Source organism: Carassius carassius, chromosome 10 (assembly GCF_963082965.1).
Source record: "Carassius carassius chromosome 10, fCarCar2.1, whole genome shotgun sequence".
Taxonomy (NCBI): domain Eukaryota; kingdom Metazoa; phylum Chordata; class Actinopteri; order Cypriniformes; family Cyprinidae; genus Carassius; species Carassius carassius.
In genome coordinates this window covers 2516370-2544228 of record NC_081764.1, presented here as the reverse complement: position 1 = coordinate 2544228, position 27859 = coordinate 2516370, and the positions used below count along the sequence as shown (strand labels likewise).

Genomic DNA, 27859 nt, shown 5'->3' with positions numbered 1-27859 from the left:
GTTTTTGTGCACTGAGTGATTTGGGTCTTGTTCTTGAACGTTGCATATAACTTGGCATAACTATCTACTGAAATATGCTAGTTAATATATTTGAGACATCATATATTTGGCACTCAATACATGATTAATAGTAACAAACGGAGCTAGATTCAACATTGCAATGGTTTAAAACATGCTGACATTGGAAGTCTATGAAGCAGCACACCTCACTGCAGCTGTTTGATATGAGTGAAATTCATGCTTTTTTCTGTTTGATTTTACAAACTGAGGGATAAGACATGTTTTTCTATTGTAGGAAAATTTCTAGAACAGCACTCAGGTATAAAAAATATGCAACAATTTGAATAAGAAGTTGGCCATATTCTGTCCATGATTTAGAAATTTTACAATCTTTTTTTTTTGGAAATTCTTACTTTTATTCAGCAAGGATGCATTAATGCTGTTCTTTTCAACTTTCTATTCATCACCGAATTCGGAAAATATAAAAATGTCACTGTTTCCACAAATTACGAAGCAGCACAACTGTTTTGAACATTGATAATAATCAGAAATGTTTCTTGAGCAGAATGATTTCTGAAGGGTCATGTGACACTAAAGACTGGAGGAATGATGCTGAAAATACAGCCTTAATCAAAGCAATCAATTACATTTTACAATACATTCAAATTAAATGCATTAATATTTAACAATAATTTTGGATGGAATAAATGCAGCCTTGGTGAGCGGCAGAGAATTCTTTTGAAAACATTACAAAAAAACTTGCCAACCCTTTTTACTTAAAAGGATAGTTCACCCAAAAATGAAAACTCATGTCGTTCCAAACCCGTAAGACCTATATGAAGATATTTGTGATGAAATATGAGTGTTTTCAGACACTAATGTAACTATGTCACAGTCAAAGCAAAGAAAGTAAGAACATCATTACAATAGTCCATGTGACATCAGTGATTCAACCGTAATGTTATGAAGCAACGAGAATACTTTGGATTTTTGCATGGATCATATGGATAATAAGCACGGAATTCATTTTTTCTAAAATGAAATGTGAACATGCCACTAAAACTGGATGTGGACACCAAGGCACTTACTGAAATGACTTCCAGATCTGTTTTTTGACGTTGTTTTTCAGTTCCTTTTCTGGTAAACACTGACAGAAAATAACCTCTGAGGATTTGTCTTGTTTCGAGACAAGAGAACGCAAAATGTCTTGACAGTTTCAGGCTCTAGTTTCAGGCTGTGGTTTGGCGTTTCTGCCATCTTCAATTAAACGTGTCTCTGGTTTGCTAGTCTGGGGTTTTTCACTGCAGTGTTATATGGATGGCCTGAACATTTCTATAGCTAATAAAAAGTTCAGCAGTTTTTGGTGTGTGGGTCTGTTTTTTTCACTCTAAGCTTTTAATGTCATAGAAGCATAACAAATAATGATTACAAATAATGCAACAGACTCACACATATCACATTCACCCCCTGCAGTCAAAGTCAGGCCGGGAGAGCTTGTACTTCCTTTAAACCAGCTTAAAAACCTGGCTTTGATTTTCTTGGATGAATTAAGAGCAGCTGTTTCCTATTGGGCACGTCATTTGCCCGTTTGAAATGCTCACTATCAGTTCACCGTGAAATCAAACCTTTGTTTTCCTCATCATTAAAGACGCAAATGTTAATTCTCAGGCTCATACAGACAAAAAAGGGAACAATATGACTTCGAATTTTTTTTGCTACGGTAACATAATCATAGCATGGTTACATGAAATTTTGAAGATATTTTCAATGTGCCAAATGGTCTATATTCTTAGATGGTGTGAAAAGAGAAATGTCATATTCTCAGCATTGGCAAATGCTTCCTTTGCAATGTCCAACATTTTTATCCACAAATGGCATGTTATATATAATGCAAAATTATTTTTAACTTAGTAATGTGCTCTGTTTCTGTCATGTTGACTTCATTATTGAAGTAAAACTGTGTCCATAGAAAAGCATCACAGAATCCAAGTGTAAATGTGGGAAAGTCTTTTAGAGTAAGATTCCCTGAGCTTCATTTTTTTTTCTTCCCGAACCCTCATATTAATCTTTATGTTTTACAGCCGACACAGAGGAGGACTTTGGATTGCGGTTATTACTTTCTAGATAACAGAAACATGCACATTGTTCATAGTGTGTTTTAGTATTTCAGTGTGTAATATGAGGCCTCCATCCATCTGATCTTACCTTGGAAAAATGTTCTTGCATGGAAATATTGGCTATAGTCATAACGTATTATAAAATTTAAATAAATAAAATGCTTTTATTTTATTTTATAAAATGTAGTGCAAATGCACTACTGTTTAAAAGTTATGATTAAGATAAGCATGATTAGCAAGTGACTAGCATGTACTTAGCATGATTAGCAAGGTATCTAGCATGTCGCTAGCATAATTAGTAAGTGACTAGCCATGTCGCTAGCATGATTAGCAAGTTACTAGCATGTCTCTAGCATGTTTCTAGCATGATTAGCATGCAACAAACATGTTACTAGCATGATTAGCATGTTTCTAGTATGATTAGCATGTGACTAGTATGTTCTAGCATGATTAGCATGTTGCTAGCATGTCACTATCATAATTGGCAAGTGACTAGCCATGTCGCTAGCATGATTAGCAAGTTACTAGCATGTCGCTAGCATGTTGCTAGCATGATTAGCATGCGACTAGCATGTTGTTAGCATGATTAGCATGTTTCTAGCATGACTAGCATGCGACTAGCATGATTTTTTCCACTCATGTTGCTAGCATGATATTTTTCACTCACTGAGGCTGCATGTATTTGATGAAAACTTGAAATATTATTACCATTTTAAAAAAAAACTTTTTCTTTGTGAATATATCTTAAAATGTAATTTATTTCTGTGATCGAAGTTGAATTTTCAGCATCATTCCTCCAGTCTTCGGTGTCACATGATCTTCAGAAATCATTCTAATATACTGATTTGCTGCTCAAGAAACATTTCTGATTATTATCAATATTGAAAACAGTTAAGCTGCTTCATATTTTTGTGGAAACCTTGATGCATGTTTTTTTCAGGATTTATTTATGGTTTAAAAAATGTATTAAGGTTTAAAAGAACAGCATTTATTTAAAATGGAATCTTTTGCTACTAGCACTTTTGATCAATAAAATGCATCCTTTGTGAATAAAATGTAGAATAGTATGTTCTCTCATATAAAACCTCATCTTCTAACAGATGTCCTGTATTCTGTGTGTGTTCAGTTGCGGACAGATGCAGAGAAGCGCTCTCTGGTGGAGAGTGGACTGGCGTGGTACAGCGAGGACAGTAAGTCTTTACGGAAGGTCGATGGAGTTTATGACACAGGAAGCTTAAAATCTGAGCCTTCAGGCAAGTGGAGGAAAACTCGTCTGCCGGATGGTTCTGCGCAGGACAAGATGGGGAAAGGAGAACTGAAGAAACCTCAGAGTCTTGGACAACCTGGGAGCTACAAAAAGGGCCGCAATCGTCCTGTGGGCGTCACCTCTCCCATCACACACACTTCACAAAGTGTGCTAAAAGTTGCAGGTATTATTTGATTCGATTCAATTTTTTATATTATTTTTGTTTTTGGTATTTTATTTTTTATTTAATTATATTTTATATTTCATTTGTTATGTTATTTTATTCTTTTTTGTTTGTATGTGTGTGTGCTAACATTTAGGCTTTAGCTGTGACATAATCGGACTGTATATTTGGATTTGGATATATTTCAGAGATAAATTCATTCGGGGGACCTGTTGGCAGCCAAACAAAAACTTTTGTTCTCCAAACATGCATCTTCACTTTTCTCATGCAGGATGCAGCTCCAGAAGGATTATATATTAACGGTACTATATCATGAGCTGGAAATGAATCAGTTGGACAAACATCTTAGGTTGTTTGTTACTGCTGTCATCCATAACCTGTTGTAAATGAAGACTGTGTGCAACACAGAGACTGGTGAAGTGTCTCTTAAGCAGATATCACACTGATGACTCGAGTGGAAACTGTAAAACAACCATGTGAATCGTATCAAAACTGAGTCTTAACTTCAAAAGTTCAAGTCATCATTGGCTCACCTTCATATCAATCTACATTAAGCTTTTCTATACAGTGACCAGGGCCTCAAAAATAGACAAAAACTAACCATAAAAGAAGTCCACATGACTCGAGTCCTATATTCAGAGAAATCTGAAGTCATATGATAGATTTCTGTGAGATTTAAGTAATTATCCACAAAATTTAAAAAAAAAATCCTCCTTTCTGCTGTTTCTCTCAAAGCTCATTAAGTCATGCTGGTTTGGCATTACATGAAGATGCATAAATCATGGTGAACTATTCCATTAACTCTTCTTCACTCTATTTTGACTTTCCTCAAATGGCTGAGCACATTTCATGAGAGAGAAGCCTGTCAGGTTTATCGTTTCACCATCTTCCATCGCTGCAGATGCACCATGTAGACAGCCTTACCTTTCTGTGCAGGATCCATCGGTTACAATGACATTTAAATGTCAGGGATCCATTGTACTTAGAAGAAAACCAGCAGCTGTTTGGCACCATGTGGCATTTTACTTTGTCACACTCACATCCTGTTATAAAGTCCCCTCACAAATGGCAAATACATAATCATCAGTTTAAGGAATAAAACTGAAAATTCAGCTTTACATCACAGGAATAATTTACATTTAAGAATCAAATAAATGCAGCCTTTATCAGCCTACGAGACTTCATTAAGAACTAAACAGGATTATGTATATAAACAAAAATGCATATTGAGCAAACTATACATACTATATACTGCAGAAAGAAAGTCTGGCAAGCTTACATGTTAAACAGCATATCAGCTGCTATATCATTAAAAACCTAACAAATGTGTTTTTAAAATATTTCTGCATGAAAAGTGTGCTTGAGTTGTCGCAGAATGACATTTTTAAGTGGAAAAACTGAAATTGTATCCAAAAATAAATCATAGACAATAATCAGGCATGTTTTCAGGCATTTCCCAGCATGCCACGCTCAGATAATGCTCTCCGCTTGATGATAGATTTTCTGTAGGCACTTTGAGAGCTTCTGTCATTAGTGTTTGTTCAGTGATTAAAGCTTCATAGAAACTCATCTGTCAGTAATTACTCCTCCAAATGTCATTAAACCTCATTAGTTCAGGTATTCCTGCTTGCTATTTTTGATTGTAGTATGTAGATGTGTGTCATGCATGCTGGTGTTTAGATCCCGTGTAGGCCGAGATGCTCTTATCTTTGAAGTGTCTGTAATTAAACACAGATGGCTGCTTGCCCTCGTCTTCATCAGCGATGACTCACTACTGTAGATTTAGGCCACAGAACCATAATCATGGCTTCAATCGGGTCCTCTCCATGACTTCATCTGATGTCATAGCCCCATAGGCTTTCCTACTCACCTTTCTAATGATACGTCTCTGTGTGTCATCCTGGTTTTGGTCATTATCACTGATTCAGCTTTGTGTGTGAAAGGAAATTAAACTTTATTGACGATGAGGTTGATGTGGTAAGTTCCCACAGAAAAGCACTGCGGTGGTAACATGGGAATTGGATGGGAATAGCGTGGTATTTAAATGTATTGCATGGAGCTGAATGATTGCCGTAATCATTCATGTGGTTTATACATGATATTTCAAGGTACTTGAATAAATGCCGTGGGTTATGTCTAAAAACATATGGGATTTCCATCCTAGAGGAAGATTTTTTGCTCGCAAATTGCTTTTCATATTTCAGAATAATTAATGGAGTTTGAACATCCCAAGGTTTCTGGGTTTTGGCTTTCAATGGGTTTTGTGTCTAAAACTATGTTTTAAAAGATAAATAGTGTTGTTATTGTTAACTAAAACTAAAACTATTACATTTAGTTACATTTACATTTACATTTAATCATTCAGCAGATGCTTTTATCCAAAGCGACTTACAAAGTAAGTAACTTAGTTTAAGTTGAAGTAATTTTTGTTGTTGTTTTTTTGTGTTTTTTTATCTCTATGTTTTTATTTTTAAATTAAGTTTTAGTTAAGTTTAACTAATTCAATATGAGAAATGTTTGCTTGGCAACTAGCTGAAATTATTTTTATATGTATTTTATTTTATTACAGCTATTAAAATTTTTCTAATGTTTTTATTTAAATAAATAATAATTTATTCAATAATTATAATAATGTTTGGGATTTAGTTAACTATAATAACCCTGATTAAAATAAAAAACGATATAAAATAAATGATAAAAATTAGATGAAAAAATTAAATAATACAATAGAATAGAAGTAAAGCTAATTAGAATTTGTATTTAAAGTACAAAAACTATTCATTAAATAGTTATAAGAATAATTAAATAAGAATATATAAATAAAACGTCATTTAAAATATTGATAAATAGATTCTAAATAATACTAAAATAACATTTTAACAAATAAAAACACACAATGTTTTTAATTTTGAAGAGATTTGATAAATATTTTGGTTAAAAATCAATGGAAAAGATTAAATAGTTTCCACTGACTGGATCTAATTTTAAAGGAATGATATTCTCTGAGCAATGCAATGAAAATATTTCCCTGAAATGTCAATGAATCATTTATACTTTTAAAGTCACTGAATCGTCTTGTTTAAAATAAATAAATAAAATGTAGTCTTTTACCAGATCTTCAATCTTGTGTGACAGCAAACATTGGTGCTCTTGGGTTTAAATATGCATGTGTACATATGAGTTATTCTTTCTTTTTTAGTCCCTAAAGGAGACACTAAGGCAGTCGATAAGGTGAAAATGTCCGTAAAGGCAATGGGTCTCCAGCGTTCCCGCTCCGATGCCGGCCGGGACAACGAGCACCGCAAGCCTCCCTCAGGTCTTCTCAAACCCTCTGCTGGAGGCTCCTTCGGTTACAAGAAACCGCCAACCACCGGACCGGCCACTTTCCTGACAGCAGGAGGCGCTACCATCACGAGCGGCTCGGCCACTCTGGGCAAAACCCCTAGGTCCTCTGGCATCCCCATCAAACCTGTCCCAGGCGGAGGAGGGCGCAAAAACAGCTTGGACGCCAGCGGCTCCGAACAGGGGTTCCTTGCACCCAACGCTCGGGGGAGCATTCAGTATCGCAGTCTGCCACGACCTGCCAAATCCAGCACTATGAGCTTGACCACTCGCCCTGTCAGCGGCAGCATCGACACCAGTCTCCTCACCCTCAAACCCATACCTCCTCTGTCCAGCACCATGCCCAGCAGAGGGAAAGACGGAGGCAGCTTGAAAGCGGCTAGTCGCCCGAGCACCACGGGACCCGTCAACCAAACGGACCGAGAGAAGGAGAAGGAGAGGGCCAAGGCCAAAGCTGACCTGGAGATCAGCTGTCTGAAAGCTGAGAACCCGACTGACAGCTGTGCAGAGACTGTGGAGAAGATCCACCGAGTGAGGAGGACCAGCACCAGTAAATACCCAGAACTGAGCTCTCCGACCAGCACGCCAAGGTACGACCCTCTGAACCAATCTCACACATCAAATACAATTCACTGCAATCAATTCATGATTTTAGTAAATAAATAGGTCAAAAAAATAAATACATGTATATTACAAATTGTATTAAAATGTTTTGCGTGTTTTCATTAAAAATTTAATTACAAGTTTGTGTGTATACACATTTTATTATTTTATTCAGTATACATTTAGTTTGTTATTTGATATATATTTAATATTTTGTATTTATATTTAATATTACGGAGCCCCGCACATGACATGCAAGAAAAAATAAATAAATTGTGTGATTTACTAATTCGTTCTCTCAATTTACTAAAACGTGTACATGATTACTATTGCGTTCCCTCGATTTACTATTGCATTCGCTTGATTTGCTAAATCGTGTGCACGATTTAGCAAATCGAGGGAATGAATTATAAAATCTTGTGCACAATTTATAAATCGAGGGAACGCAATAGTAATAGTGTGCATGTTTTAGTACATTGAGAGGAACGAATTAGTAAATCGTGCACACGATTTAGCCTTATATTTTTTCCTGCGTGTCATGTGCGGGGCTCCGTATAATATGATATTATATTATATAATATTTAATTTGAAAATATCATGCATTGATTGTTATGATTTGTTAAATATTTAAATATTTTATAAAACAGCTAATGCTTCTGGTCTCTTGCATTTTATTTAACAAATTATAACAATATCTCCATGATATTTTCAGATAATAATTGGGGACAACTGGGGAAAATGAAGTGACTCCAGAGGCTGTGGAAAATGGGGTGGGGTGTATTTAAAATAAAGTTGTTGTTGTTGTTTTTTGTTTGTTTTGTTTGTTTAGAAAATGGGCATAGGCAACATTTTTGCAGGAAATACTCTGCAGATGCCCTGTGTGTTTATATTATGCAAGTTATGCTGCTCAATTATTTAAAACCCTTTCTGGAAACAGACATCAAGATCCTTTGAGGTTGATTTCATGGTTGGCAGCGTTGTTTTTCTTTGGATGCACTGAAATCCCTTCAGTCCTTGACTACAGAAGGTCTCTTGGTTCATGAGGTTTCTGATGATGTTGTGGTGTTTGACTCTAACAGGTTGTTGAGCAGTAAGTCTCTAGTTCATCCTCCCAGTCTGCCTCACCTAGACAAGCTCAACTCCAACAGTCTGGACTCCTGTATCACCATCCATGACCTTCCTCCAAAGATCCCTCCCTACTCCAAGCTGCAGGACCTGGCGGGCTCCCGCGTGTCCCCTCGACTCACCCCGAGTCCCGCGCCGGTGCTCCACATCGACTCTCCCAGCTGTTTCTCAGGCCAGACGCTGTCGGTCAGCAGCTCCCCCATCCTCTACCCCAAGATGTCCGGCCTGCACCGCAGCATGGAGTCACTGCCGCTTCACATGAGCGTCCCCATCAAACCTGATCTGGGAGACCGGGACGAAACCAGGAATACTGGGACATGGGGCGCAAGCAGTCGGACGTCCATCACTTTGGGCGACAGGTGAGTTTGGGTCTGTTTATTAGTTGTATCATGTACCAAGTGAGCAAAGTAGAGCAGAACCATGCTTTCATATAAAAATATATAGAATCAAATCTATTAAATTCATTAAATCCCTATTAAATTTTAATCCACATATGATTTTTCTGGCCAATATACTGTTATATTATTTATTTGTTATTGTACTATAATATTATTATTAATCTTAGATCAACAGTTTATTTAGGAAAATACAAGAGCAAATATATTAAACCTATTATTATTATTATATAATGTTAATTTTGTATATATTAAGGATGGTAAGATTCGCTGATTCCCATTGGTGCATCAGCATAAAAGTTAACGATGTGATGCATCGATTTAAAAAAGTGCACATCGGATACAAGTTGGCATTTGTATCTTGATTAAATATATTTGCATCGTTAAAGAACAATTTATTTATATATCATTATTAGTAGATGTGCTGTACTTTTATTATTTAGAAAGTGACCAATATTTTGTGACCAGTAATTTGTATGTAGATTGGTTTCTCCTCTCTAAACACGTTTTCTCATCACTTCGATGTATCTTTAATGTATAGTATCATATATAATGTAATTTTTTTTATTATAAATTTTATTATGAATTGTCAATTGTATGTATATTATTTTAATCAAGTAGAGAATAAATATACTCAATAAAACATATAGTACATTTATTATTTTTCATTATTATTATTGTGTAGATGTAAATTAAATACAAATATATATTTTTTATAAAAGTTCTTGGAACAAATGTTTATTTTAATAAGTTAATAGTAATTATTATTATTATTACAATACTGAGACTGTTTATATATAATTTTGTGCTATGTAGTAGTACACTTACATTCCTGTATGTACTTAATTTTCCAAATGAGCTAATTAAAATATTCAAAGCATGCTCATGTCATTTGCTGTGAGAGAGTCGCCCCCTGCTGGCACAAGAGAATCAGAGCAAGAGATTGAATCAATTAATCAATCAGATCAGTTTTGGACTGGGTATCAATGTTATGCTGAGCATGTTCGTTCGGGGTGAGGTATTTATACTGTATGTGCTGCTCTCTACCCCTCCCAGTTTACAAACTAATAGGAACACCTTTCCCAAGAAAGGATTAAGGTACATCTATTTTATCTCATGTTAACTAGTACAGCAGTGCTATGTACGATTGTTCTGATGGATGTTATGCTTTCTTCCGCAGTCCCTATGGCAGCGGCCAATCAGATGGTGAAGTTATGGAGCGCCGTCATTCCCACACGATCACGAGCATGACGGATTCGGAGAGCCCACCACAGCTGCCCTCGCCGACACACGTGACACAGACCTTCCTGGGAAAAACACCGCCGACCAACATCGGTGAGTGAAGGCAAACACTTCTCAGGTGTGAGATTTTACAGATAAAACCTCGGCAGATGCACATGACTGACTCTCTTCACAGTGCCACCAATCCCGAGTTCAGGCTCCGGTTCCCAGATCACACGCTCCAACAGCATCCCGGCGAATGACATGGGATACGAGCTGTACGGCACGTCTCCTCTGGACATCTCTCTGTCAAAGAGCATGATGAGATCTGGATCCTTCAGAGAGCCGAGTGAGGACGGTGAGCTGTGGACCTGCACTAATCTACTCCTGGATTTGATGCAACATGCATAAATGCTTTGTTTTACTAGTGCTCAAATTCACAGATGACAACTCAAACTAACTTACAGTAAATGTTTGATCAGTTGCTTTTGATGGAATACACTGTAAAATCCAATAGTTTACCTTACTTGGATTTAATTAGTTATCTTTACTTAGTCGTTATACTTACTAGGTTTTATTAAGTTTCAGCTTCTTTCAAGGCAAATAAAACAATTTACTTCCTGTTTTGAGTGACACTTACTTAAAATATTCAAGTAGCCACAAAGGAACCAATGACATTAATAAACCAGTGAGAGGCAGCAGTGCACTAATATGTTGCTAATTGCCGTTTATTTTTTTTTAGCTCACCATTATAGTGATTAGCGTTCCCTTTGTTTGGGCACTTGAAACTTCATTTATGTTAAAAATTTTCTCTCTATTAATGGAGAAATGCATCATGAAATCAGAGTTCTTTGATTTCAAAGAAAAGTAATAAATAGGTTGCTTTTTATAAAATGACCTATTTTTTAATTAAAGCATTTATTTGTGTGTGTTTAATAATTACCTTTTTGAGATTTTATTTTTCATAAATACCTTGATATGCTTTTTATAGACTCCTTAAATAGTGAGTGGTAATATGCTGAAGTTACAGATAGACTTAAACATTTATCATGTGAATCACAACAATGGTAACAATTAAATTTAATTTATTTTCATTAATTGTAACAATAGCCATTTTATTTGCTCAATTTGTTGTGCTACTGCTGACACAAGACAGCAAATAAAATTGGCAAATAAAAACAACAACTTTAAAACAAAGCAACTGCATAATTTATTCTGCGCAATGCATTCTGGGAGTCAGTGAGTAGCTATACTAAGTCATGAGTAAACCTAAATGAAAGGATCAAGTACCCCCTACAGTTCTTTTTTAGTTACTAGAACTCTTGTGTAAGTTAACTATACTAACTAAGCATGTGTCAGTACAACATACTATTCCTATTTCACTTTACTTAGTTTTTTCAAGGCAATCAGTTTGCATGCTTTTTTTAAGTAAGCCCAACTTATTAGATTTTACAGTGTAGAGAGTTTTATTATAATTATAAAAGATAAAAGCTCAAGTTTTCTAGCTTTTAGTGGTTTCTGATAGCTCTATAGCAGTATTATTTTAGAATTATTTATTACTTTTTAGTGTTTGTTCATTTTAATTAGCTTTTATTTTTATATTGTAGATCATTTTTATAGCAGTTTAAGTTTGAGATATTTTCATACTTAAATGTATTACACTTAGTTACCAATGCAACATTTTTTTATTCATTTTAATAATTAAAGTACATTTTTTATACATTTTTACAATGTTTATATTTAAACTTTTTGGTAGTCCAAATTAAACTTTCAGTTAGTTGCCAAATAATTTTTATTTATTTTTTTCAACTATATTTCTATTTCATTTCAGCTTTAATTTCAATTGCCAGAAAAGCTTTAGTTTTAGTTCACAACACTGCTTCATGGCCAAACAAGATATCTAATAAGTCAAATGAAACTGAGCCTTGTCTTATTTGAATAATTCATCAGTGCATGTTATTCTAATCAACAATCAGGTGTAGATAAACATCAGTTAAACATCATGTTAAATATCTTTATTTACAGCATCTTTATTTCATTTAGAAATAGACCGTATTATACAAATAAAATTGTTGCCTTCAGTTATAAAGCAAAACACAGCATTAACTTTTCTATTTTAAATTGGTGAACATGAACCAATCTATGGCTCTAGCCTGTATTTGTGTGTAATTTTGCTCTCTGTCTCTCAGTTCATGGATCTGTGCTGTCTCTGGCCTCAAATGCTTCATCCAACTACTCATCGGTGAGTAGAAACTGATGTAGCATGTTAAAATTGAATAGAACACAAAATCTTATGCGATTGGCTCTTTATTTTCTGAAATTTCTCTTAACAACCAGCCTTTTTTCCTTTATTGCCTGTCCTTGCTCACTCTTTCTTGGTCTTTCTTGATCACCATTTCTGAATCTTGCACTCTCAGACTGAAGAGAGAATGCAAGGAGAGGTAAGAATCTTCTTATGACACTGTCATCAGCTTGTCTTTACACTTCTTTTCCTCTTATTTTCTGTAATTGCTGAAGAAAAAAAACACTTTTGATAGAAACTCTTTCTGCAGTATAAATGACATTTATTTGTAATGTGACGTCAGTGTGATACTAATTGCATTACATTTTAACATTAAACCTTTTGCTGACCATAAATGTCTGTGTTTTGAAAATGCCACTTTTTAATGTTTCTAACTCATTCTTCCATCTCAGCAAATCCGGCTTCTGAGGCGTGAGCTGGAGACGTCTCAGGATAAAGTGACCAGTCTGACCAACCAACTCTCAGCAAATGTACGCGCAAAACACACCACCAAAAAAACTGTTATAGTACTTCATTCTATATTATTGGTATAATTTACATTACACTACATTTCATACTTTCACAGTTCCTAATTGCATATTATAGATTTACTAATCATATTTAATTGTTTTATGTTGTTATTAACACTTTTTGATATAGATTTTGTATAGCATATAACTGTATATCTTACAAACTGAATGTTTGTGTCATAGTATCTATAAGCAATTGACTTAAATGTCTATAATATGTTGTCAGAGTTGTTTGTTTTTCAGACACACTGCCATGCAAATGATGTCACCAGCATTTATGTTATATTTATATACATTCCGACACTCTTGCAAACTTTTCAATCATCATTGCTTGTTTTCCTAGAATTATTAATTGAATAATGAGTGTTTTAAATCCAGCTCACTTCTCACTGCAAGGTCCCACTAACCCCAGCCTCCTTCAGCTCACCCTGCACTGATCTGCTGCTTCAACACAGCTGGCTTCAGCTATACACTCACACACTTTAATGACTGTCAGATCTGGATGGGATCAGTTTTCCCAGAAGAGATTTTGTGATTCAGATGGCATTAAAATCACTAATTCTGTAAAACACAAATTGACCTAATCACCTCAGGGAAGACTAGTCCTGTAGGGCTGTACTGTGTGCTTTATTTGGGTGAAAATTGAATTGCTGTCATAAACGGCTTTAATGAAAAGTTTTCATTTCTGATGCTGGTCCCAGTGCATATATAAATGTGTGTGTGTGTGGGATGGAGGGTTGTGGCCCTATAGTCCTAACAGCACTGTCCCTCTCTCATCCCTGGCTGATGTCCTGTCCTGGCTTCTGATGACTGACTGCTGTCTGGGGTTGCTGGCTGTTGCAGGCAGGCCAGGTTTGTTGGACTGTCACTCACAGCCAATTTCGTCGCTGTTGCATGTGTCCGTGCCCCTCGCAGGCCCTTAGTGTGGCGCTGACTGATGATGTGGAGTGGAAGTCATTTATGTTTGCCCTGTGGCTTTCTGAGTGATGATGATGATGATGATGATGATGATGTCATAGTGATGATGCTGGGTGCTGTATGAGGGAAACACAAACGCAAACACAGACATAGTCTTGAATGTGATAAAATCACTTGCCATAGGACCCACCTTAGTAAATACCGAGCAATTACTCAGAACAACTTAGAAACTGCAGAGCAGTGTGATAAAAATAAACAGCTTTGTAATTGCAAAGAAACATACACAACATGCTAACAACCACTTTGCAACACTTTAGAAACACCCTGAGAACACCCTGGAAACTACATGGCAAATCCAAAGTACTGATAATCACTGAGAACATATTGGCAACCACATATTAATGCCCTAGCAGCCACCCAGAACACCCTAGAAACTGCAGAGCAACATGATTAAAAAAAATATTCAGAACACTTTAGACAAATGTGTGTGTAGTTGTGTATGTGATGCACTAGCATGCGCTGCTGGAGTCACAGTGAGTAGCATAATGGATATTGTGTTTTGGAAATCTGATTAATTCCATCGTCTCTCTGTCACACACACACTCTCCTGTAGCGTGTGTGTCGTCACGTGGCAACCTGATGGTTTTGGCCTTTCCGGCTTGCAGGTCGTCCCCCTGTTCACCCTCCATCCATCCATCCATTTCCAGATCTGTTCTCGATTCCCATCCTTTCCCGTCACTCTTTCCCGGTCCAGATGGAGACCCCCGTGTCTTAGTGTGTGTGTGTGTGTGTGATGATCGCTGGCGTCTGTCACACACTAACCTGCACCTGTCCCTGTGTCTGCAGGCTAACCTGGTGGCAGCGTTTGAGCAGAGTCTGGCCCTCATGACGGCGCGACTGCAGAATCTGTCAGTCACTTCTGAGCAGAAGGTCAGAGTACAGAAACAACACACCGCAGACTTGCATGATTAGATGTTAGATGTGACATTTTATTACCCACCATTCAAACAGAGTAAAATTTGTGCAGTTGCCTATTATATAAAACTATTATTGAAATATACTGTATATATAGAAATGTTTCTTGAGCAGCAAATCAGTATATTAGTATGATTTCTGAAGAATCATGTGACACTGAAGACGGGAGGAATGATGCTGAAAATACAGCTTTGATCTCAGCAATAAATTCCAGTTTACAAAATATTCAATTGGAAACCAGTTATTTTAAATTGTAATAATATTTCACTATTTTACAGTTTTTACTATATTTTTTAATCACATACATGCAGTCTTTGTGAGCATTTTTCTTTCATTCTTCTGACATCTTTCAAAAATTCTAGGCTTTTATAAAACTGGTTATACACAAATTAACTGTTCTAACCATTATAAATACTAAACAGAGTTTTATCCATAAGATAATGTGAATATGTTCGGTTAAAAATGAAGTTTTATGGTTTGTTTGTGAAAACTTTCCTTTTTAACAGTGGAATCAGATATGTTCATGTGTCAGTTTTTAACACTGAAGTGTATCTTTGGCTTATCGTTTCAGGATTCTGAGCTGGTGGACCTAAAAGAAACCATAGAAGTCCTAAAGTCCAAGAACACAGAAGCCCAGTCCATCATTCAAGTGGCCCTCAATGTCCCCGACACCACACCCAAAGGTTTTTGTTTGTTTGTTTTTGTTTATTCATGTATTCATTAGCATGCATTTTAGACTTGATGGAAGTGTGCTAAATGAACACAGATTTGTTTCCCCTCAGAGTTGCAGATCGACCGTCAGAACTCATCAGAGAGCATCTCCAGTCTGAACAGCATCACCAGTCACTCCAGCGCCGGCAGCCTGAAGGAACAAGAGGCCAAGAAGAAGAAGAAGAAGAGCTGGGTAAGGATGTGAACTGGAAAAGAGAAGCGTTTCAGCGTTTTTTCTCGGGTTCAGGCTGGTCCAGGCTGCTCATTTCGTTGGTCTTATATGTGTAATGTAGATGTAGATGGTCTGTTCCAACGCTGTGATTTAAGTATGACTGTGATCTCTTCCCTTTGCTTCCCTGTTCCCTATTTTACAGGTCTATGAGGTGAGTTGTTTTCCATCCCATCCACATCCATCACAATCACAGCATACCTGAAGCTTCTAAAGAAACAATCGATATCTTTTTTACCGTTGTATTATGTGGTCAAAAACTCAGTCTCAGCGAGTTGGATATGCTAGTGTGAAATGGATACTTTCAGGTTTAGAATCTGCCATAATATAATATAATATATTAATAGACATATTGACTGAAAAATGCATTTTCCACATGGTGTTTCAGGTGTCCTGTTAACTCAACATCATTTCATGCATTCTTAAACTGTTTAATATGTGCTTTGTGATTAATACTGTCATAACTAATGCATAAGACGAGCATATTATTATGAACCTTGTCAGGGTAGATGCCATAATTAAATCAACATAGATAAACAGCGTCATTATAGTAAAATCTGTAATTAGCATTTATTGTTATATATTTCAGTTAATTGAATGTATATTTCAATTTAATTTATTAGTTTAGTATGTGCTTTTGTCACTTTTATTTATTTTTATTTCAGTATTATTTTTATCATTTTTAATACTTCATCTTATTCCAGAAATGTTGTCAAGACAACATTTCTGATTTTCATGTTTCCTGTGTAAGTTTTTCCATCTGTTCAATTTCGATATAGTTTTTTCCGTTGCTTATATTGAATTTCATATTTATTTCAGTTACCGAAAATGATTTGTGATCGTTCCAGCTTTAGTTTAGTAGAAATTAATTGCGTTGTATAGTACTACTAATGCTAGTTGAATGCTTTGCATGGAAAATAAAGAGACTTGTTGGATCATTCCTGCTAAAATTCATATGTTGAGACACAATGCGTATGCCATCAGAAGCACATCAAATCATTTATGGCTCTATTGTGTTTGTATTTGTTTTGTTATTAGCTGCCATTATGAATCCAAACCATCTATACAAACACTCTGGGAATTCATACTTGTTTTTAAAAGGCTCTCAGTAGAAAGTAGTTGCTTTAGTTAAATGTTGACCCTCATTTCTCCTCCACATGCAGTTGAGGAGCTCCTTCAACAAGGCCTTCAGTAAAAAGGGTTCCAAAGCCCCATACGCAGATATAGAGGAGATCGCAACCCCGGTCGCATCCACCCCATCTTCACCCAAAATCCACCATAATGTGGATAATGCCTCCTCTAAGGCCTCGACTTCAACATCAGGGTAGGAAAAACAACTCTTGAGGTTCTTCATTTCATTTAGTTGACACCTTTATCCAAAGCGACTTACAATTGCTATATATATATCAGAGGTCGCACGCCTCTGGAGCAACTAGGGGTTAAGTGTCTTGCTCAGGGACACATTGGTGTCTCACGGTGGATTCGAACCCAGGTCTCTCACACCAAAGGCATGTGTCTTATCCACTGCGCCAACACCACCCCTTGTTCTGCAGAAGCTGATTGGAATCACACAGAATTCAGCTTTCATTGTTAAAGGTTTGATGTTGGTGTTTACGGCAGATCGTGCGAGGGCAATGAGGACACTGAGCACGAAGAGAAAGTGGTGTCAGAGTTACGCTCAGAATTATGGGAGAAAGAGCGCAAGCTGACGGACATCCGCTTGGAGGCGCTAAGCTCCGCCCATCAGCTGGAGCAGCTGCAGGAGGCCATGACCAACATGCAGGTGTGTGTGAGAAGATCTTCAGAGGAACATCAGTTCATGAGCAGGCTTCTGTTTGCCTGTACAACTGATTTCAAGCCTGAGATTTTAGATTAAATGAACTCAACTTTTGAGTGATCGTCTACGTACATGAGGGTTTTGTGAAATTGCTTTTGGCTGCAAACACTGACTACATAATTTTTTTTTAATTAAATTAAAATCTTTGTTTTATTAACTAATTAATAATAATAATATATTGTATTATTATTGTTTTATTCCATAGATGTACTGGTTAGTTATCAATAACAAAATAAATAATTGCAAGTGATATATATTTAAATGTATTATTAATATTAACATAAAATATGTGTATAGTTAAATTAATAATAATAATTACAAAATCTAAAAAATTATTCTGTATTTAAAATCATTATTATTGTTATTGATATTATATGTTGTTATGGTTAGTTATTAATAATACAAATAATAAATTTTAATAATTGTAATTTATATATATATATATATATATATATATATATATATAATTATTATTTAAACACACTAGTTAATAATAATAGATAATAATATTGATAATAATAGTAATAATAATGAACAAAATTGATATTAAATATGTAGTGCTTGTGTTAAAAAAAATGTTTTAATAAATGCATTGACAGATGACGGTGGAAAACCTGAAGGCGGAGAATGACCAGCTGAAGACGGTCGGCCCCTCCTCCAGACCTCCAAGCTCCGCCTCCCAGTCCTCAGGGCTCGGTTCATTGGGAATCTCATCACCACGGCAATCGGTGTCATCTTTTGGCAAAGGGCAAAATGAGCTTTACCCAGGTTACACATTTACACACAGCGATATCATGCACTAAATGGGGAGTGCTCACATCCAAACATTCTTGAATTCTACACTTTCTCACTGTAGTTTCTGTTCGTCTCACAGATGTCTTTCATAGCCCCACCACAACTCTGCAGAAGGACGAAAGTCTAGTCAGAGTGTTGGTTCGCATACCAAATCAGCACCTATTTAAAGACGTGAGTTTTACGGAATCATCTTCATCCTGATGAGTCAGCTGATCATGTATTCTACATCATAAAACAAATACTTCTGATTCTGAATTCTGACTGGACGGGCCACATACTATACAGAATACTATTATGCATTTACATACCAATGTTATTTACAGTTGTCATTGTATTGTTTTTATTCTGTATATTATATTTCCTATACATAGAAGCTTATTTATAAATATTTAGAATTAGCGCATTTGAATTAAGTTTTAGTCATTTTTATATGTGCTTTGACATTATTATTAGTTTTTGTTTTATCGTTGTTTTAATGTATTTGTATTTCAGTTTAAATCATGTAGTACTCCAACTTAAACTTATTTTATTTCAGTTACCTGTCAAGACTATATTTTTATATTTTTAATCTAATCTTTGTTTTATTTTATTTTATTTCAGCTTACAAAAACAATTATTATTAAATTAAACCGTTTTATATATTCAATTTATATTGTTGTTTGTTATATTTTTTTTATTTTAAAATAATGTTTGATAAAATAAAGAAAATATGAATATTTATTTATTTATTTTTTATATTTAGAAATTAAATATTGAATGTAATTATTTATATAAATGTTGTTTGTACAACTGTTAACAACTCAAATGTCTCATTCGTAGGAGGTGAAACAGCTGGAGTTTTTCATAGGCACAGTTAAAATCTGCGGACGGACAGACTGGTTTGCTCTGGACTCTGCAGTTATCCAGGCTTTTAAAGTGAGTGCCGTCTGCAGTCTTCTGATGTCTGAAATGCTTTGTGAATGTGTAAAGCTCTTCTCCTGTCACCGTGCGTCTGTAGGAGTATTTATCGGTGGTGGACCCCGGCTCCAGCCTGGCTCTGTCTCAGGACTCCATCTACAGCTACAGCCTGAGCCATCTGAAGAGGGTTCTGGGAGCGCAGCCGCCCGAGACGCCTCCTGTGCGTCTCTCTAAAGGCTCCTCCTGCATCAGCGTGACTCTGAAAGGTCAGTGTGTTCAGGCTCTGGCTGGCAATGAAACAGTACATGTACACGTCAACTCCAACACTGATCTTTTACTGTAGCTATTGGGTCAACTTATGCTATACATTTAAACCTGTTTGATGAACACATATATATAGTAATGATAATTGTTAAATATATATATATATATATATATATATATATATATATATATACAAAAATTCTAAAAACTAGGCAAAAATTCTAAAAACAAATAATTGCAAGTTTCTTGTTATTACAAACAATATATATATATATATATATATATATATATATATATATATATATATATATATATATATATACATTGTATTGTTATATAGACAAAAAAAAGTTCTTGAAGTTTTTACACATGCACATATTTACCGTTATGATTGTATTATTTTATACTATTTTAATTTATATTACTATTATAGTTATTGATAGTTTACTTTTTGTCATTTTGTTGTGTCATTTTAATTTTTTTATAATATTCCTTTTTAGTTTTTAGTTTTATTTCTTTTTTTGTCATTTTATTACTTTAAATGAAACTGTTATTTTATATAGTTGTCAAGGCAGAATTTTGCATTGGAGTATAGTTACTAGTCTACTATTACTTAATTGTGGACAAATAATATTATGCTTTTTTTCGCTCATCTGAAATTCATTTTGCATAGTTAGTATTTCTAACAGCACTCATAAAGTTTCATATTGTTTTACTGACAGTATTTTTTCCATATCAACTGTGAGCCATCATTTTCACATTTCCATCTTCAGTAACCGTCAACAAAAAATGCAAATACCCCCAGTGCAAATGAGGGATGTTAATAACTCAAATCTCCAGAGAAGAGCAATATTGCGCTAATGTCTCTCAGTCTAACAGCCGCCAGCAGGAGGTGTGATTGAACAGCAGAACACCTCCACAATCCCATCATTCCTGCCCTCTCGGTCTGATATATGACCCAGGGAATTGGGGCCATTACCCAGACGCTTCTGGGCTTGGTCTAGGTGTTATTTTTAGCAAAGGCTCCAACTCTTAAGTTGTTTATTGAGGCGGTGTGATGCTAAAGACCACCTAGACTAAAGATAACACGCTTATTTGACACTTCTCTCTCTGAGAAAATGTGCATTCCTTCTTTTCTGTGTGCCATTTCATCCTGTACAACATAAAGAATACACACACACACATATATATATATATTATTATTATTACTATTTTACTAAAGTAAAAAAATAGCATTTTTATATGCAAATATATATATATATAGGTTATCATATACATTAAAATAACCACAATAAACCTCTGGCTTACTCTTGAAACTCAGCTGATTGCTTGTAAATGTCAGTCATTTGGATAAAGCATATGTAAGTATGTAATTTTAACATGTTATCTGTATTGTACTGACGTTTCACGGTTTGCCCTGACTGCAGGACTGAAGGAGAAGTGTGTGGACGTTCTGGTGTTTGAGACGCTCATCCCCAAGCCCATGATGCAGCATTACATCAGTCTGCTGCTCAAGCACCGGCGCTTGATCTTATCGGGCCCCAGCGGCACAGGGAAGACCTACCTCACCGGCCGGCTCGCCGAGTACCTGGTGGAGCGCAGCGCTCGAGAGGCTACACCCGCCATCACCACCACCTTCAACATGCACCGCCAGTCCTGCAAGGTACACCGCAACCAAAACATATACACTTTGATCTTCAGAATATTCAGTTGTATTATTCGAAATTAATATTAACAGGATCGGATGAGAACAAATCTTGAACTGGACTGAGCTGGATAATCACACTTTGGTCTTACAGCTGAAATTAAAGTCATCTTACAGTGGCTGAACTTTGAACTAAATTGAATCAACACTGAACTAAATTGAGCTGAGTAATGAAAGGCTTTCTATTTCAGATCATTTCTGTTCTTTTGAACTGTCTGAAAAAAATTAACAACTGTTTTTCATCATTGCTAATAATCAGAAATGTTTCTTGAGCAGCAGATCAGTATATTTTCATGATTTCTGAAGATCATGTGACACTGAAGACTGGAGGAATGATGCTGAAAATACAGCTGCACATCACAGGAATAAATTACATTTTACAGTATATTACAATAGAAAACAGTTGTTTGAAATTCAAAAAAATGTATATATTACTGTTATTATAATATATAACAGTAATATTACTGTTTTTGCTGTAATGGTCATATTAAATGTTAAAATATCTTGTAATATACATATATAATAAAACACTTCTGTCTTACTCTTGAAGCTTGGCGTTATTGAACTTAATGAAATCAACACTCAACTGAATAGAGCTGCAAAATGTCACTGTCGTTTTCTATAGAAATGAATGTTATGGCAATTTCTATTTTTACAATTTACAGCTGCATTTGAATTTGTTTCATAACTGATGTATTTTGCAAAATTGCCACTCTTCTTTTCTTGTTTCTGTAAATCTGCTTTTGAAACAATCTGTATTTAAGTGCTACAGAAATAAGTGTGACTGAAGTTGACTTGACAGGACCTCTTTTTATCCCAACAGGACCTTCAGCTCTATCTGGCCAATCTGGCCAATCAGATCGATCGGGAGAGCAGCACAGCTGAGATCCCATTGGTTATCATCTTGGATGATGTGCATGACGCAGCATCCCTCAGTGAACTTGTTAATGGTGCTTTAACCTGTAAATATCATAAATGGTGAGTCTAGGAAAGTCTACACCGAAATGACCGATGGGTTCTCCAGTCATCTTAAAGGTGATAAGAGCTGGTTTGTTTCTCTTTTTCAGTCCATATATAATAGGGACAACCAACCAGCCAGTGAAGATGACCCCTAACCATGGCCTACACCTCAGCTTCAGGTGGGTGCTTTTGTCTTGCTGTCAAGCGTCAGTGAGGAACACTGACTGAGGATCATGTGCTTGTGTTCTGATTGTCACTTTGGGCGAGACTAACATGTGCTTGCCTTCACACCACCTATAAACTGCAAAATGATATTTCATATTTCTTAGTGTTAAAAAATGTGTACTTTATTTATGCCTAATATGACCTTTTCAACAAATAATCACAAACCACAATTCTAAGCATAGATGTGCGTTAAGCATACTTTCCTCTCTCGTTTTTTTTTTTTTTAACATAAAAGATATCAAATATCAATTAATTTCATTGTAAATAAAAGTTGCATGTCCATTTGCATGTATTTCAGCTGGTCGTTATTTCAAATAAAGCACTTTAGCCATTAATTGCTGCTAGGTTGTGGTTGATCAGTTTTCTCGAAAGCTTGATGTGCTAATGGGGGGCAGTGTAACATGATCATGCTTTGTAAAAAAAAAAAAAAAACTTTTTTTCTCATATTTTACTTTTCATTTGCTGCTGGTTTTCTTAAAAAACATTGCTTTCTAATCTTTTCTAATCTGTTTTCTTTTCATTTATTATGTAATTAACAAAAGCAAAAAATAACTCTAACACTAGCTTGTTCTATTCTTTTTCTATTCTATCTGTTTTTTATTATTTATTATATTATATTTATTTACTATGTTATATATTAAGGGGGGCGGGGTTTATGTTAACATCAGGGTTAGTGATGTCACAAACCCAGGAAAAAAGCACATTGTAGTCCCTACCAGCCGGTTTTATTTATTTTTTTGTAGTCCTTAAAAAGCGATTTCTTTAAAAGAAAATATTTCCCTTTGCATTGAACTCTGAGCTTCGTAATTTCCAGACATTGCCTATTCTCTAACAGCAACATTACACACTAACTAAAGTTCAAACAGTGAAATCAAAAGCAACCACCCTTTTAAGAATTTTTCTTTTTCTTTTTTTTCTGTTGCTTTTTATTGTTTTTGTGGACATTCTTGTTTTTCAGGAATTTTTGATGAATAGAAAGTTCAAAAGAGCAGCATTTACTCAAAATATATTGTTTTGTAACATTGTAAATGTCTTTACTATCACTTTTCAGCAATTAAATGCATCCTTACTGAATACAATTATTATTAAAAAAAATAAATAAATAAGAAAAACTGACCCCAACATTTTTAACGGTATTATATTTCAAAATTTTCATATTTGTTTTATATATTTCCTCTATACAGGATGGTGATGTTTTCCAATAACGTCGAGCCAGCAAACGGGTTCCTGGTACGTTACTTGCACAGAAAACTAATGGAGGCGGAGGATCCCAGGAGCCTGAAGAATGAAGATCTGCTGCGGGTGCTGGACTGGGTGCCCAGACTCTGGTACCACCTCCACACCTTCCTGGAGAAACACTGCACCTCGGATTTCCTCATTGGTAATTTTCATTATTGTATTTTAGCACAATTATTGGATGAGAATGAGGAGGCATTTATTTCAATAACAAGCTCGATGTGCCTAATAAAGTGAGCATTTCATCGATGTGTGTCCAATCTGTGTTGCTTAGGTCCCTGCTTCTTCCTGTCCTGTCCAGTTACAGTAGAGGAATTCCGCACGTGGTTTATCGATCTCTGGAATCACTCAATCATCCCATACCTGCAGGAAGGAGCCAAAGATGGCATTAAGGTGAGTCAAAGAAGCCTAAATGTAAAGAAAAATGTGCATCCATTTTATGCCACTTCCTATCTGTCTGAGTAGCCAGTTTTTAGGCTGAATGAGTGTGAATGTGTGTGTCTGCAGGTTCACGGGCAGAAGTCGGTGTGGGAGGATCCGGTGGAGTGGGTCAGAGGGTCTCTGCCCTGGCCGTCTGCTCAGCAAGACCAGGCCAAACTCTTCCACCTGCCTCCCCCGAGCACGGGCCCCGGCAGCCCCAGCCAGCCAGGAGACGATCGGCCACATAAAGAGACGCCACCCAGCTCCGTCGAGTCAGATCCACTGGTCAGTGTGTGGATCAAGGCTGAATATATATATATATATATATATATATATATATATATATATATATATATATATATATATATATATATATATGTGTGTAATCTGAACAAATATTTTGAAAACCTGTAAAGATGCACGTCTGAGCATCGTAACTTTGCAGACGTTGTTTATGATGCAACATTACACACTAACTTAAGTTCAAAAAGTGAAATCGTAATCAACCGCCCCTTTAAGAAACATTTTTTTCTGTTTGTTGAAAACAGTTGCTCTTTACTGTTTTTGTGGACATTCTTGTTTTTCAGGATTGTTTGATGAATAGAAAGAACAGCATTTACCTAATTACTGTAATTTAAGTACTTTTCCCTTGAAAAAATAAAGTAAGGGATACTCATATATATATATATTTTTTAAATTCAATTTAAAATTTAAATCAGTTACTTCTGATATAAATGCATTAAATACTATATAGACTTGCGAACAATTCTATTTTAAACAATAGTGAATTTAACATCAAAATGTTTAAATACTTTGGTCAGTTTAAGAATAATTCATGCTTTTTAATATTGTTAATGTGAAAGAGCAGTTTCATGTCTATCCATGTGTTATTGTTCAGCTGGTCGAGGTTGATATGGGATTTAGAAAGAAGTTAGTAAGAAGTAATGCAACACTTTTTTAGAAAGAGTAACATGTCATTAGTAGCTAGTGATTAATTACTTTTTTAAGTTTCTTCCTCAACGTTGCTTTTTATATATGCACAATTCAAACCTTAGTTCATTCTTTAGTTGATAAAGATTTATTAAAACAAGTATAAGTAAATGTTTTAAATAGCTTCCTCCATATTAGTGCGTACTGCATGAGAAATATCCCATTTTCTGCTCTTTTCCCAGATGGCTATGCTGTTAAAACTACAAGAGGCTGCCAATTACATTGAATCTCCGGAGAAAGAAACAGATCCGAAAATCCCTCCTCTCTGAACATCCGACTGACGTTCCCATCATCTCATGTGGAGGTCCAGACTGCAACAGCCGCCTCACACCTGCAGATGACACTGTACTGTTACTATAAATGCCATTAGTCCATTTCACCCTCTCATTTATTATATTATCCATCCCACCTTTTTCATTTCAGTCAAATGTCCCTTACAGTAAAGTACTGTGGTGGTACCGTGGTTCAGTGATTCTATCAGAAGGTAATACCGTGGTGCTTTCTCATACGGGGAGTTGACTTACTCTGCAGTATGACATGCTAAACAAACATTTTAAACAGCATTTAGCTTTTTTTAAGTTATTATGCATGCAGCATGCATAACAATGAAATCGGAATGGAGTATTTACACTATATGGAATATGTGTTCTAAAATCAGAACAGGACCTTTAAAATGATCTAGTGATTGCAAACTAGTGGTTAAATAGGTAGAAAAACTTCAGAAAGAAACGGAGACCCATAACAGCACCTAAATCTACACTTTTCCATATACATTTATTTAATGCAAAATAGTTGAAATATTGGTGGTGATCCATAAAACTATCCATATAGCATGGTGCTGGGTAAATAATATGGTATTATAATGTTAAATACCACCAAAGCAGGTTTATCCATGGTGATTTTTTGTTTTTACCATAGTACTTTTATGTAAGGGCTCGCAAAAACCATATTTTGTCATGAAACATAACTCATTACCCAAAAAAATAAAGAATGATGAAAATTATAAAACTGCATTTTTCCGTTTATGGACACTTTAGTACGTATGTTATTCTCTATGTGGGAACCTGTACTGTTCCACTGCTGCCCGTATTAACAGCTCAACAATGCAGGTGCTAAAATCACTAGTGTGCACACTTGACTTTGTCTCGTGGCCATGAATAAGAGCCAACAAAGGAGGTATTGAGAAATATGTCTCGCTTAATAATGTAACACTTAAACCTATGCTACAGGCCACTTTAGCCTATGCTGCTTTTTGTACGTTTCATTTCTTTCACGTTTGAACATGGCCACAGCATGAGCTAATTTAACCCCGGAAACCTTTTCTTCCTCTTTCTAACACAGTGAATGCCTTTTAACAGATTCTAAGTGTGCTATCTTGTTCCCTCCTCACTCTGCAGGGGGCAGAGTTGAGCAAAGTTAAGAAATGAATGCACCTTTCAATTTCTGAGTGTGAATATAAATTCGATTGGCAACAAACAGGATGTTGGATTGGATTTTAATTTCAAATGAAAGTGAGAGGAATTTACTGAATTGCAGTTCAGTCATGCAGTCTTTGAATTTCATTCCATTTCAATTCTAATTCCTTAAACTTCAATTGAAAGTATGACCTGTTTCAAAAGGTGCTTGACCCTGATAAGGGGAAGTGTTCTCAAAACTGAAGCTTGTCATGTGTTCCCTCAAAAGTTCCCACAGTTCACAAAAGCACCTCAGTAACAGGCGGACCAAACAGACTATTTTTGTTCTCTTTGATTTACTGTAATGATACTGTAGAGACGTTTCGCTTGACTTTGACACTGATCTCAGCTCAGGGGTTTGGTTATCTCAGGCCTCTAATTAGATTCAATACAGCTATTTTCTCAGTTACTGCTCTCTTTGTAGCAAATGGTGCAAATGTAGAAAAACCAAATACTCAGTGGTATTTCTTTGAAGAGAAGTTCACCCCAATAAAGTACACACGGAAGTGAAGGACGAAGATCATATTTGATTATTTGGTGCTATCCAGTATCACTATTGGAAAACATGACTTGGTTTAGCAAAAATCTCACTTGACATCCAATAGCCTTAGTCTTGTGGCATTTAAGGGCATCTTTAGGTACAACCAAGTGATCATTTTATTCATACAAGTGAAGTGACATTCAGCCAAGTATGGTGACCCATACTCAGAATTTGTGCTCTGCATTTAACCCATCTGAAATGCACACACACAGAGCAGTGAACACACACACACACTGTGAACACACACCCGGAGCAGTGGGCAGCCATTTATGCTGCGGCGCCCGGGGAGCAGTTGGGGGTTCGATGCCTTGCTCAAGGGCACCTAAGTCGTGGTATTGAGGGTGGAGAGAGAACTGTACATTGACTCCCCCCACCCACAATTCCTGCCGGCCCGGGACTCGAACTCACAACCTTTCGATTGGGAGTCCAACTCTCTAACCATTAGGCCACAACTTCCCTATACGATCATTATAGTGGTAGTTTTAGAGCGTTGCGTTTCTTTACACATAGTTTAATCATATTTAAGTAAATCAGCCTCCTTTTTAAATGGTAATCCAAAAACATATCAAACCATACAACATTTCTCTGAAGCTTACGAGTAATATCAAATATCACACTACATCCAGACATCCTCAATGCTCACAGAACGCAGTGGTGG

The 27859-nt window shown here is 35.9% G+C and overlaps 1 protein-coding gene across 6 annotated transcripts in view; it reads left to right on the top strand.

The window, feature by feature from the left end:
- LOC132151515 (neuron navigator 1-like) overlaps nt 1–27321 on the top strand; it is a 67335-nt gene extending 40014 nt beyond the window's left edge. For 3 of the 6 annotated variants that reach the window (XM_059559663.1, XM_059559666.1, XM_059559667.1), the window contains 25 exons: nt 3244–3547; nt 6747–7479; nt 8572–8976; nt 10069–10110; nt 10193–10347; nt 10430–10591; nt 12423–12475; nt 12651–12674; nt 12928–13005; nt 14809–14892; nt 15509–15620; nt 15720–15841; nt 17041–17201; nt 17498–17660; nt 18314–18482; nt 18589–18680; nt 19329–19424; nt 19507–19672; nt 21098–21333; nt 22199–22353; nt 22443–22514; nt 23745–23941; nt 24071–24189; nt 24304–24501; nt 25389–27321. In XM_059559663.1, coding sequence (XP_059415646.1) covers nt 3244–3547; nt 6747–7479; nt 8572–8976; nt 10069–10110; nt 10193–10347; nt 10430–10591; nt 12423–12475; nt 12651–12674; nt 12928–13005; nt 14809–14892; nt 15509–15620; nt 15720–15841; nt 17041–17201; nt 17498–17660; nt 18314–18482; nt 18589–18680; nt 19329–19424; nt 19507–19672; nt 21098–21333; nt 22199–22353; nt 22443–22514; nt 23745–23941; nt 24071–24189; nt 24304–24501; nt 25389–25475 — 4185 coding nt within the window. In that variant the 3' untranslated portion in view covers nt 25476–27321. The remainder of the gene's footprint in view (nt 1–3243; nt 3548–6746; nt 7480–8571; nt 8977–10068; nt 10111–10192; nt 10348–10429; nt 10592–12422; nt 12476–12650; nt 12675–12927; nt 13006–14808; nt 14893–15508; nt 15621–15719; nt 15842–17040; nt 17202–17497; nt 17661–18313; nt 18483–18588; nt 18681–19328; nt 19425–19506; nt 19673–21097; nt 21334–22198; nt 22354–22442; nt 22515–23744; nt 23942–24070; nt 24190–24303; nt 24502–25388) is intronic. The other 3 variants (XM_059559664.1, XM_059559668.1, XM_059559665.1) reach the window with 2 other exon arrangements.
- Nucleotides 27322–27859: the final 538 nt, after the last annotated feature.